Below are 13,415 nucleotides of genomic sequence, written 5' to 3' on the forward strand. Positions count from 1 at the left end.
ATGAGTTGCTTTCTACGGCCACCCAATATCTTAGAGATGCTCAGAGTAAGGAGAAACAACAAGCGAAAAAGATCTCAACGCACATGTTGAAACTTAAGGAGATTGATCGCGAGGAAGTAGAGTTGAGGAAGCGACTTGAGTTCTTGGATACTCACAGGAAGGAGACGCTTTCACTACTACGAGAAGAGCAAGATGAACTTACCCGAGTGCAAGGCGTGATGGTCGACTTACGAAATGAAATTCGAAAGATTGAGGATTCCCCGCCCCTACTTGCTGAGGAGAGTCAAATTTTGGACAAAATGCAAGCATTACTTGAAAACAACCGAAAGGAGCTGTCGTCATTTGAATTTTAGGAATAGTTGCAATCTTTTATTTTGTTTCAAATTTCAAATTTTGTTAATTGCTCAAAGCGTGTAGTTATGAATACAAGCACTTCATAATGAAACTTGATTTTTTTTCCTTTTCATCACATTCTTGCAGACGTTCTCGTCTTTACTTACTCTTTCTGTGAGGCCCCAGTCTGTTCGTAAGCTGATATGTGGGTTATTCGTTAATCGGTGAGGTGGTTTCGGGTTTTTATCGCCCGCCTTTTCTACATTTTTTTTCTTTATTGGAAAGTTCCCCAGATAATTTTTATGAGTAAATATAGTTTTTAGATGATTTTTTTTCTAGTATCGGTTAGATTTTGAGAAAATAAGAACGGATTTCGGACGTGGGACCCACTAGTGCGAAAAGTTCGGGAAAATTCGGCCAATAAGCTTAAATTTCGGATACTGTGAAAAATTTATCGGGTGTTAGGAGATAAGTAGAGGAGGTGATTTGATTGATGTGAGAGAGAAAAGAAAAGATAAGATTGCATTTAAGAGGTGACAAGTGTCACCTTCTTAGTGGTTCCAAGTTAAGATTTACTATTCCAATTTTTGACTTTTTTTGACCAAAAGGTAAATATCTTAAAAATTGCTCAAAATTCATCATTTCTTCTCCTTGGTGGCCGGCCCTCTTGTGCTAAGAAAGGAAGAAAACTTCTTCAATTTACAAGTCCCAACTAGCTCAAATCACCCAAAAATACTTGTTTCCATCTATTTCTACTCCATAAAATCTCTCTAGTTGGTGTTAGTGGTTGGTTTGGTGAAGTTTTTGGAAGAGCTAAGGTGTTCCACAACTTCCTCTCTCTTGTTTTCTTGGTAAGTGGTGCTTGACTACCCTCCTATACCTTATGAAGCTTAGGTTATGCTTATTAGTGATTAAAGTGCTGAAATTTCTGGTTTTTATCTTGGTTTGAAGTGATTTGGTGAAGTTTTATTTTATTGATGATTTTTCTGGTTTAATTGGATTATGATGGTGTGGTTGTTTATGATGATTGGCAATGGCCTATAATGACACTAGTAGGTGTGAATAGTTGATAATTGCACTCGATTTTGGATTTGGAAGAATTTCTGGAAAATTAGGGTTCTTGGTTGAACATTCTGTCTGAAATTTTAGGTCATAGATAGAGGCCGAATTGGACTTTTCTCAAAACATGAAAGTTGTAGGTATTGATGAGGTTGAAGTGCCTGCAAAGTTTCAGGGAATTTGGAGTAGTAAAGAGTGAGTTATGACGTTTTTACTGTTGCTATTTTTGGTGAACAGAATGTCCGAACTGCGATAGTAATTGTCTGTTTTGACTGGAATTGGTTTGGATTTTGTTGTTGGTGTCTTCTGATGAAATGTAGCTTGATGTCTTAGCTTTCATATTCCTTTGGAATCAATGCTTTTGGACCTGTATAGACTGACTTGGACTGATTACAGTTTTGTGTGATTTGGGAACCTGCAATTACGGTTCTGGGTTGGTTTTCTGCATTTTGACTTAGTTGTGCTAGGATTTGGATTGAGAGGCCTTCTACATTGTTGTAGCCCCTTAAGTCCTGGATATCCCTGTAAATTTTCAGGATTAACGGAGTGGTATAACCTGAGTTCTAAACGAAATACTCAGACCTGTTTTGACCGTCAAATTCTGTTCTGTTCTTATATCCGGACAGTTTACGACTGGAACTTTGGCTTCACGTTTGACTAGGTTACAAGCTGTTTGGGCTTGCGACCAAAACACCAAACTTATAGCTCTATATCAGAGATTTCTAACGCCCTTGGAATTTCATGAATCGGATTTATAAAACCTGAGATATAGCCGAGCAAATAAGGCCTGCCCGTGAAAATGACCATTTTCTTGTCAGATCTGTTTTGGTCCTGATGACCAACTTCCGTTCCGAATTTGGATTGCCGACCTTCATGAAAGTTGTTCCATCTGGAATGAACTAGCTAACTGCCAATTTTCAGCTCTTTTGCCCATGTGTAGCATAGAAAACAGTTTGCACTCAAAACTGACCATTTGTGCATTAGCCAGATTTCGTATGTGATTGTGTTTGGTTCATTTGGGGCTGAAGCCTCCAGTTTCAGTTCTGGATGTCTTCATAACAATTGTTGTTCATCCTTTAAGCTTCGATATGGTGTCTCATACGCCTTAATCCGATATTCGTAGCTCAACTTATAATTAAAATAGAAACGAGTGTCAAATCTGCCGTTTCCGCTAACGGCCGTTTCCGTTTCCGTCCGTCATATGTACGTGCGCGCGTGCCGTTTTTTGCCGTTTTGTTTGTTTGAGGCACGATAGTAGCCGTTTACGATATTATGTGACACAATCTCCTATTTCAGACGGTGGTAGATTGTGTCACATAATATCGTAAACGGCTACTATCGTGCCTCAAACAAACAAACGGAAAAACGGACGCGCGCACGTACATATGACGGACCGGTGGTGAGCTGGGCCGGATCTGGTGGGGTCCACTACTAGCTGTTCGTTTCGATCCGACTTCGTACTTTTGCTTATTTCCGTTTTGAGTAAGTATTCAGGCCAAGTTTGGTGTGTTTCTTTGCTATGTGTTTGAGAATATGTGAAAAGGGGTACTTAGGCGAGGTTTGTACTTTATCGCACTCGACCTAAACCCTAATTTGAATTGTATAATTGTACTTGGCATATGTATATGAACCTTTTGGAACCAAAACCCCTTGAGCTTGTGGCTCGGGGCGACTTCCAGTAAAGTTTGTGAAAGTTTGCAAAGTTGTGGAGTTCGTGGGCCCGATCTAAGACCTGTTTGGACTATTCGAGCCGGTTAGGCTTGGTCGAAGGTCAGTCCAACTTAGTCTGAGGTCACCAAGTTGTAGGTTCATGTTATGAACCAATTTTGTGAATCCGGTTCAACCGAGAAGGTGACCAAGTTTGTGACCCGAGCTTGTGACTCAAGCTCAAGTTTGTGATTTCGTTCGCCCGGGCAAGTTTGTGAGGTGACTGGCCAGTTGAGGGTGATAAGGTGTCGGTGGGTGTACAAGTGAAGTTCTACGGACCATTGGAGTGTGGTCGACGGAGTGTCGGCAGGAGATCACGCATGGCATATGAATTGGCTTTGGAAGCCACCTGTAATCCTTATTATGTGATGTTACTTTTCTGCTTTTGCTTTACTCTTACTGTGTAACTGTTGTTACGTGAAATTTATGCTTTCGCCCCTGTTTACTTACTAAGCATATAGCTTACCCCGTTCCATTTGTTTTCCTTAGCAGGGGCCGAGGCGGGGACTTTTGGTTCGTATACTAGTATAGTTAGATTGGCTTGTAATAGTTGAACAGTTAGGATGTTTGTTTTTATTTTGGTGGTTTGTATAAGGACCCTTCTTAGGGTCTATCTTCTGCTGGTTGTGGTTATAGTGTATTAGAGTGGTTTGACTCGAGACTTTTGAGGATGTAAATGTAACTTTTGGGATTGTATATATATATTGTATATAGTGCTCTTTCGATTTATCTAGTTTATTGCTTTAAGTTTTGAGTCTTGGCGCGCGCTAGGCAGGCGGCCCGCCGATACCCTTGGGTTCGCCCTTGGGAGAAGTGGGGTCGTCACAGTTGGTATCAGATTTAGCAGAAACCTAATCCTGATTTAGTAGAAACCTGGATGGACCGAATGCTCGATATATTTGCCGCGCTTAGGTATTCGGAAGAGCGGCAGATATCTTTTGGTGTTTTCCAGTTTGAGGGGGCCGCTCGAGCCTGGTGGAATGTGATCAGAGCTAAGTGGGAGCGGGAACAAACCCCTTGGACCTGGATCAATTTTACCCGAGAATTTAATGAGAAGTATTTGCCGCCCATCGTGCAAGAGAAACGGGAAGATGATTTTATTCGCCTGCGTCAAGGTGCATCTAGCGTGGCAGAGTACGAAACCCAGTTCACTAAACTTTCCCGCTTTGCCCCAGAACTGGTGTTAACGGAGCAGAAATGAATCCGTCGCTTCGTTCAAGGTTTAAATGTGGAAATCCAGGAGTCGCTAGCAGCTGCTCAGTTGAACACGTTTAGCCAAGCGCTAGAAAAAGCACAGCGGATTGAGACTGCCAGAGGACAGGTTAAAGCCTTCCACGATCGGAAAAGGAGGCAACCTAGCTCAAATGATTCCATGGTCGGACAAAGCTCGCGAAACGAGCCACCTGCCAAGATAACGAAAGGTACGGATGGTCCACGACCTGCAGGGACCCCGAAAAACTTTGTGCGGGGTCAGGTCGTGCAAGAGGGGCCGAGGAGTGTCCAGCGTGGAGGGGCAAGTACAGCCGCCAAGTCAACCTGTGGTTTCTGTGGGGGCAATCACACCGATGAAAATTGCTGGAAGAATAGTTCGGTACGCAAATGCTTCAAATGTGGTAGCACCGAACACCTGATTGCCCGGTGTCCTAAGATGAAAAAAGAAGAATTTAAGTCACCGACTGAAGGGACCACAACTAAGCCGTCCAATGCAGGGGACAATCGACCTAAAGGGCCAGCAAGAGTGTATGCAATGGGTCAACAGGAGGCGATTGACCCTTCGGCGGGTTTTGAAGGTACGCTTTGACCAACGAATTAATTTCGAGGATGAAATTGTCCTAAGTGGGGGAGATTGTGAGGCCCCAGTCCGTTCGTAAGCTGATATGTGGGTTATTCGTTAATCGGTGAGGTGGTTTCGGGTTTTTATCGCCCGCCTTTTCTACATTTTTTTTCTTTATTAGAAAAGTTCCCCAGATAATTTTTTATGAGTAAATATAGTTTTTAGATGATTTTTCTAGTATCGGTTAGATTTTGAGAAAAGAAGAACGGATTTCGGACGTGGGACCCACTAGTGCGAAAAGTTCGGGAAAATTCGGTCAATAAGCTTAAATTTCGGATACTGTGAAAAATTTATCGGGTGTTAGGAGATAAGTAGAGGAGGTGATTTGATTGATGTGAGAGAGAAAAGAAAAGATAAGATTGCATTTAAGAGGTGACAAGTGTCACCTTCTTAGTGGTTCCAAGTTAAGATTTACTATTTCAATTTTTGACTTTTTTTGACCAAAAGGTAAATATCTTAAAAATTGCTCAAAAATTCACCATTTCTTCTCCTTGGTGGCCGGCCCTCTTGTGCTAAGAAAGGAAGAAAACTTCTTCAATTTACAAGTCCCAACTAGCTCAAATCACCCAAAAATACTTGCTTCCATCTATTTCTACTCCATAAAATCTCTCTAGTTGGTGTTAGTGGTTGGTTTGGTGAAGTTTTTGGAAGAGCTAAGGTGTTCCACAACTTCCTCTCTCTTGTTTTCTTGGTAAGTGGTGCTTGACTACCCTCCTATACCTTATGAAGCTTAGGTTATGCTTATTAGTGATTAAAGTGCTGAAATTTCTGGTTTTTATCTTGGTTTGAAGTGATTTGGTGAAGTTTTATTTTATTGATGATTTTTCTGGTTTAATTGGATTATGATGGTGTGGTTGTTTATGATGATTGGCAATGGCCTATAATGACACTAGTAGGTGTGAATAGTTGATAATTGCACTCAATTTTGGATTTGGAAGAATTTCTGGAAAATTAGGGTTCTTGGTTGAACATTATGTCCGAAATTTTAAGTCATATATAGAGGCCGAATTGAACTTTTCTCAAAACATGAAAGTTGTAGGTATTGATGAGGTTGAAGTTCCTGCAAAGTTTCAGGGCATTTGGAGTAGTATAGAGTGAGTTATGCCGTTTTTACTGTTGCTGTTTTTGGTGAACAGAATGTCCGAACTGCGATAGTAATTGTCTGTTTTGACTGGAATTGGTTTGGATTTGGTTGTTGGTGTCTTTTTATGAAATGTAGCTTGATGTCTTAGCTTTCATATGCCTTTGGAATCAATGCTTTTGGACATGTATAGACTGACTTGGACTGATTACAGTTTTGTGTGATTTGGGAACCTGCAATTACGGTTCTGGGTTGGTTTTCTGCATTTTGACTTAGTTGTGCTAGGATTTGGATTGAGAGGCCTTCTACATTGTTGTAGCCCCTTAAGTCCTGGATATCCCTGTAAATTTTCAGGATTAACTGAGTGGTATAACCTGAGTTCTAAACGAAATACTCAGACCTGTTTTGACCGTCAAATTTTGTTCTGTTCTTATATCCGGACAGTTTACGACTGGAAATTTGGCTTCACGTTTGACTAGGTTACAAGCTGTTTGGGCTTACGACCAAAACACCAAACTTATAGCTCTATATCAGAGCTTTCTAATGCCCTTGGAATTTCATGAATCGGATTTGTTGAACCTGAGATATAGCCGAGCAAATAAGGCCTGCCCGTGAAAATGACCATTTTCTGGTCAGATCTGTTTTGGTCCTGATGACCAACTTCCGTTCCGAATTTGGATTGCCGACCTTCATGAAAGTTGTTCCATCTGGAATGAACTAGCTAACTGCCAATTTGCAGCTCTTTTGCCCATGTGTAGCATAGAAAACAGTTTGCACTCAAAACTGACCATTTGTGCATTAGCCAGATTTCGTATGTGATTGTGTTTGGTTCATTTGGGGCTGAAGCCTCCAGTTTCAGTTCTGGATGTCTTCATAACAATTGTTGTTCATCCTTTAAGCTTCGATATGGTGTCTCATACGCCTTAATCCGATATTCGTAGCTCAACTTATGATTACAATAGAAACGAGTGTCAAATCTGCCGTTTCCGCTAACGGCCGTTTCCGTTTCCGTCCGTCATATGTACGTGCGCGCGTGCCGTTTTTGCCGTTTTGTTTGTTTGAGGCACGATAGTAGCCGTTTACGATATTATGTGACACAATCTCCTATTTCAGACGGTGGTGAGCTGGGCGGATCTGGTGGGGTCCACTACTAGCTGTTCGTTTCGATCCGACTTCGTACTTTTGCTATTTCCGTTTTGAGTAAGTATTCAGGCCAGTTTGGTGTGTTTTCTTTGCTATGTGTTTGAGATATGTGAAAAGGGTACTTAGGCGAGGGTGTACTTTATCGCACTCGACCTAAACCCTAATTTGAATGTATAATTGTACTTGGCATATGTATATGAACCTTTTGGAACCAAAACCCTTGAGCTTGTGGCTCGGGGCGACTTTCGAGTAAAGTTTGTGAAGTTTGCAAAGTTTGTGAGTTCGTGGGCCCGATCTAAGACCTGTTTGGACTATTCGAGCCGGTTAGGGCTTGGTCGAAGTCAGTCCAACTTAGTCTGAGGTCACCAAGTTTGTAGGTTCATGTTATGAACCAATTTTGTGAATCCGGTTCACCGAGAAGGTGACCAAGTTTGTGACCCGAGCTTGTGACTCAAGCTCAAGTTTGTGATTTCGTTCGCCCTGGCAAGTTTGTGAGGTGACTGGCCAGTGAGGGTGATAAGGTGTCGGTGGGTGTACAAGTGAAGTTTTACGGACCATTGAGTGTGGTCGACGGAGTGTCGGCAGGAGATCACGCATGGCATATGAATTGGCTTTGGAGCCACCTGTATCCTTATTATGTGATGTTACTTTTCTGCTTTTGCTTTACTCTTACTGTGTAACTGTTGTTACGTGAAATTTATGCTTTCGCCCCTGTTTACTTACTAAGCATATAGCTTACCCCTTTCCTTTTGTTTTCCTTAGCAGGGGCCGACGCGGGGACTTTTGGCTCGTACACTAGTATAGATAGATTGGCTTGTATTGGTTAAACAGTTAGGATGTTTGTTTTAGTTTTGGTGGTTTGTATAAGGACCCTTCTTAGGGTCTATCTTCTGCTGGTTGTGGTTATAGTGTATTGGAGTGGTTTGACTCGAGACTTTTGAGGATGTAAATGTAACTTTTGGGATTGTATATATATCATATATAGTGCTCTTTCGATTTATCTAGTTTTATTGCTTTAAGTTTTGAGTCCTGGCGCGAGCTAGGCAGGCGGCCCGCCGATACCCTTGGGTTCGCCCTTGGGAGAAGTGGGGTCGTCACACTTTCGATAGCCACCATTTTGGGCTATCAACCGTAATACAAACAATTTCATCTTTGCATAATTTTGATCATACTTGAAAAGGTAATTATCCAAATAATTTGGTAATCTGAATAATACACTTTCAAGTATATGTCACAAAATAATTCGAACTGTCTTAAAGAGAACCGCTCTTTTTTTTTTTGCAACAAAAGAATCATCCGGACAAAGGATTTAGTTTTATAGGATTGTAATTGAACTTAGAAGTTATCCTCTAAACTGCCTACGTATCCCAAAAGGGAATCAAGTCACACGTAATTCCTACCGTTCACAGTTTAAACTCTTGTGGATCAGGAGTATTATTTTGTTTACTACCTTAGATTTGGTGGAGTGTTTCAGCAATTTAACCACGTGCTACACTATTGGTGGTTGTTATCCATAGTTTTAGCTCATGTGGGTTTAGAGCAACATGCAGTTTAGACTCATGCGTCATGGAGTACTTCATTTTTTTTCTATGGCATGTATAACTTCATGAATTTTCCATTTATAGGACCAACTTTTACGTCATCTTTGTCCACTAGTTTGTACGCGCCATTCGTGTAGATTTCTCGAACAACGTATGGTCCATCCCATTTAGAGACGAATTTGTCTTTAGTACGATGGGTCATAACTATTAGCTTTCGAACGGCAAGTACCATGTCCCCGATTTGAAAGGAGCGGCTCCGAACTTTCTTATAAAAAACTCTAGAGAGACGGGCATGATAGCATTCGAGATTTTGTTGGGCCTCCAATTTCTTTTCATCTAAACCTTTCAATTCTTCAAGGCGCAGGCGAATATTTTCTTCCTCCGTGAGCCCTTCCTGAATAGCAATTCTCAAAGAAGGAATTTGTTGCTCAAGGGGCAGAACAGCTTCTACACCATAGATTAAGGCATATGATGTGCCTTGCGTTGTAGTTCGGTATGTAGTGCGATAAGGCCAAAGAGTTTCACCTATCCTTTCGTGCCAATCCTTCTTTGATTTGGCCACCACTTTCTTCAACAAGTTACACAAAGTTTTGTTGAATGCCTCTGCGAGGTCATTGGCGGGGGCATTATACATGGAGGACTTGCGTTGCTTGAGATTAAATTTCTCGCACAATTTATCCATCAAGCTATTGGAGAAGGATTTTCCATTATCAGTGATAATGTACCGGGGAACTCCATAACGGTAAATAATATTCACACGAATAAAATTCACCACATCTTCCTTTCTAACTTGTTTGAGCGGTATGGCTTCAGCCATTTAGAAAAGTAGTCGGTCGCAATCAATATATATATGTATTGACCGGACGACTTTGGTAATGGTCCCACAACATCAAGACCCCAAGCATCGAAAGGCCAAGAAACAATGGTCGGGTGTAACGGCTCAGGTGGTTGATGAATGTAATTTACGTGAAACTGACAAGTTTAACATCTTTGAGCATATTCTATGCAATCTTTGACCATAGTAGGCCAATAGTAGCCCATCCTTTTAATCCGAAAATGTAACTTGGGACCGGATTGATGAGCTCCACATATTCCAGAATGTGCTTCGTGCATTGTCCGATATGCCTCGTCTTCGCTCAGATAGTGCAATAGTATACATTCAAATGATTTTCGGTACAGCGTATCCTTGTACAAGATAAAATGAGGGGCACGACGACGAATGTCAGTTCTCCTACGTTGCTTCTCAGGTAATTTTTGATATTTGAGATAATCAACGAAGGGTTGTCTCCAATTTTCTTTGTCAATTTCATAGGTTGAGACCACATGAGCGTCGCATCTTTCAATATCTTCATCATCAATTAGTGATGGAACTACCCACTTTTAGCATACACAAACTTGTATCTCATGATTCGGCATGGTAAGTGAAGAGACTAGCGCAGCGAATGCATCAGCTTACTTATTTTTCCTTCTAGGAACATGTTTAATACTTACACCTCCAAGCCGCCTCATAAATCGCGTTTCATATTTGTGATACGGAATTGATTTTGACTTTTTGACTTCATAACTTCCCAAGAGTTGGTTAACCACCAATTGAGAGTCACCATAGATTTGAAGTTTCAACTGCTCCATGTCAACAGCTATTTCAAACCCGAGTATGAGAGCTTGGTACTCAGTGATATTGTTTGAACAATGTTGATTTAGAGTAAAAGAGTATAACAATATTCCTCCATCAGGAGTCACGCATACAATCCCGCTCCAACTTCATGATGATGAGCAGTAGCATCAAAATACATTTTTCATGGTGGACGAATCTCAATAAGGAGTACATTCTCATATGATAGGTCATCACTTAGCTCCCATTCAGCAAGTATCGGGTGATCAGTAAGAAAATCTGTCAGAATTTGTCATTTCACAGCTTTTTGAGACACATAAATAATCTCAAATTGTTGGAGCTGAAGATACCATCTAACTAAACGGTCGGATAATACTGGCCTGTTCATCACATATTTTATGGGATTCGCCCTGGAAATGAGTTTCATACTATGCGGTTGAAAGTAGTGTTTTAACTTTTGTATTGCAAAAATAAGAGATAAACACAACTTTTCAATTGGTGAGTAGTTTAGTTCGTTGGGGGTCATCATTCTGCTTAAATAATAAAGGGCAACCTCTTTTCCTTTATTATTTTCTTGAGCGAGCAATGCCCCCACTGACCGTTCTTGGACAGCAATATAAAGGAGTAATGGCTTTCCATGAATAGGTGCAGCCAACACAGGTGCTTTCATGAGATAAGACTTAATGCTATTGAACGCATTACTGCATGTCTTATCCCACTGAAACGACACACTTTTCTTTATAAGGCGACTAAATGGTTGACACCTTCATGCCAAATTTGAAATGAATCTCCGCAGATATGCTAACCGTCCTTGAAGGCTCTTTAATTCATGAATATCACGAGGTTCAGGCATCCTTAATATAGCATCAATCTTGGCCCTGTCAATTTCAATGCCTAAATGACGAACAACAAAACCAAGAAATTTTTCCGATGTGACTCCAAATGCACATTTAAGGGGATTCATTTTGAGTTGATATCTTCTCAACCGATCAAAGACTTGTCTCAAATTCCTTAAGTGATTACTTCTTTCTTTTGACTTAACAACCAAATCATCCACATAATATTCGACATTTTCATGAAACATGTCGTTAAAAATATTTTACATTGCTCTTTGATAGGTAGCTCCAGCATTTTTAAGTCAAATGGCATTACTTTATAACAATAAATTTACGCCTTAGGACGTGCGAAATGCAGTGAGCTCTTCATCCTCAGGTGGCCATTCGAATTTGCATTGTAACCAGAAGATCTATCTATAAATGACAAAATCTCATGTCCAACAGTTGCATCAATCATGAGTTCGGCGATAGGTAAAGGAAAGTCATCTTTGGGACAAGCATTGTTAAGATCCCTGAAATCGATGCAGATGCGAATTTGCCCATTCTTCTTACGCACTGGTACAATACTTGAAATCTATGTAGCATATTTAACCTCACGAATAAACCCAACTTCGATGAATTTATTGAGTTCAATTTCAATCAAAGGAATCAAATCGGGTCTAAGTCGCCGTTGTGCTTGTTTTACAGGTCGAACTCCATTTTTAACAGCCAAATGGTGGATGGCCACTTTTGGGTTTAAACCCGGCATTTCTTTATAAGTCCATGCAGAAACATCTTGATACTCCCGCAAGAGTTCAATGTATGCCTTCTCTTCGTCAGGGCTCAATAAAGCACTTATGCATATTGGACCCGGGTCCTCTGAAGTACCAAGATTGATTTCCTTTAGATCATCCACAGTGGCCTTAACACCTTCTTCCAATTCAGGTGGAGCGTCTTCAGCATCTTCTTCTTCTTCAGGAGAGTCACCGTCAATTTGGGTTATATGATTGCATGAAACAACATTCTCTTCATCATCCTCTTTTGGTCTTATGTACACCACGGTATGCTTCCTGACCCTCAACTTAGTTCCATACTTTATTACAAGGTCTGTGCATCTTCTCATTCTCGAAAGAATGATGCTACCAAATTTATGAGGACAACCAGAAGGTTCTTCAAGATTTTACAATGACTTTGTTATTTTCCCTTTACTCTTATGAGAGTTTTGAGGATTTTGTCTTTTTTGTGGTCTTAACCTCTTAAAAATAGATACCCGTGGAGCATTATTTTCCTTTTCGTGAAAAACTTGAAATTTATGTGCTATTTGAGAAAACTCATCCTCTACAGCAATATATTGGCTACTAACTCTATTGATCTTGATGCAGATTGGTATAGGAGAGGAATAGCCAAGGCCAAATTTGGGATTTTCAACAGCTTATTCTTTTTCCTTCAATATCTTTTCGGTAGGATTCAACCCATAAATCATGTCACTAGTAGATTAACAGGATGGAACATTTAACACCGCAGATTCTTTGAGATCGTATCTAGCCTTAGCGAGAAGCTTATAAGCAATAGGATCAAAACTTTCTTTGGTTCTTGACTTTGGTATGGTGTCTTGTTCGACTTCAGATTCTTTGCTTAAAAGGTTAGACCTTTTAAGTTGAGGAGATGACGCCTTCTTTGTATCAAGATGAGCTACCGGAAGAGTCAAATCTTTTAGAGTTTCATGCTGAATTGCAGGTGACTGTCCCTGTTCCATTCTTAACTTGAGAGGGCAGCGAAAGACAACTAATTCATTGTTTGGCAATGAAACAACAGTTTCTTCATGAACTTCCTCTTTTGATTTCGAAATCATCACTTTCTCCCATTTTGCATTTGGAGATTCGGGATTCTGGATTTTATCCACAGATAGAGGTTGTTCAGACTTATCCTTCGCATTGTGCCTTTTGATGTAAAATTTGGCATCAGCGATATACGCTTCTGCCTCAGTGAAAGGATTATCATCGGCTTTCACACTTCTTGCTATCCCATTTTGACAGTACTTGAAACATTGATGAAGAGTTGATGGTACAACTCCATTTTTATGAATCCAAGGCCTTCCTAATAGCACATTGTATGTGATTTTAGCATCTATCACGTACAACAGTGCTCTAGACGACATGTCATCAATAACCATTTCCAAACTTAGTGATCCAAGAGCTCTTTGCCCTCCTTGATTGAAACTTTGAATCATCAGTCGGTTATTGGAGAGTTTATCAACAGGGATGCTAAGTTCCTTTAGAGTTTTTAAAGG

The 13,415-nt window shown here is 40.5% G+C and overlaps 1 protein-coding gene across 1 annotated transcript; it reads right to left on the reverse strand.

Annotated features, from left to right (window-relative positions):
- Positions 1-8,744: 8,744 nt before the first annotated feature.
- On the reverse strand, positions 8,745-9,515 carry LOC113754810. The gene has a single exon (XM_027299060.1). It carries the CDS (start codon positions 9,513-9,515, stop codon positions 8,745-8,747), a length of 771 nt encoding a protein of 256 aa, XP_027154861.1.
- Positions 9,516-13,415: the final 3,900 nt, after the last annotated feature.

Source organism: Coffea eugenioides, unplaced genomic scaffold (genome assembly GCF_003713205.1).
Source record: "Coffea eugenioides isolate CCC68of unplaced genomic scaffold, Ceug_1.0 ScVebR1_1070;HRSCAF=1860, whole genome shotgun sequence".
NCBI classification, from domain to species: domain Eukaryota; kingdom Viridiplantae; phylum Streptophyta; class Magnoliopsida; order Gentianales; family Rubiaceae; genus Coffea; species Coffea eugenioides.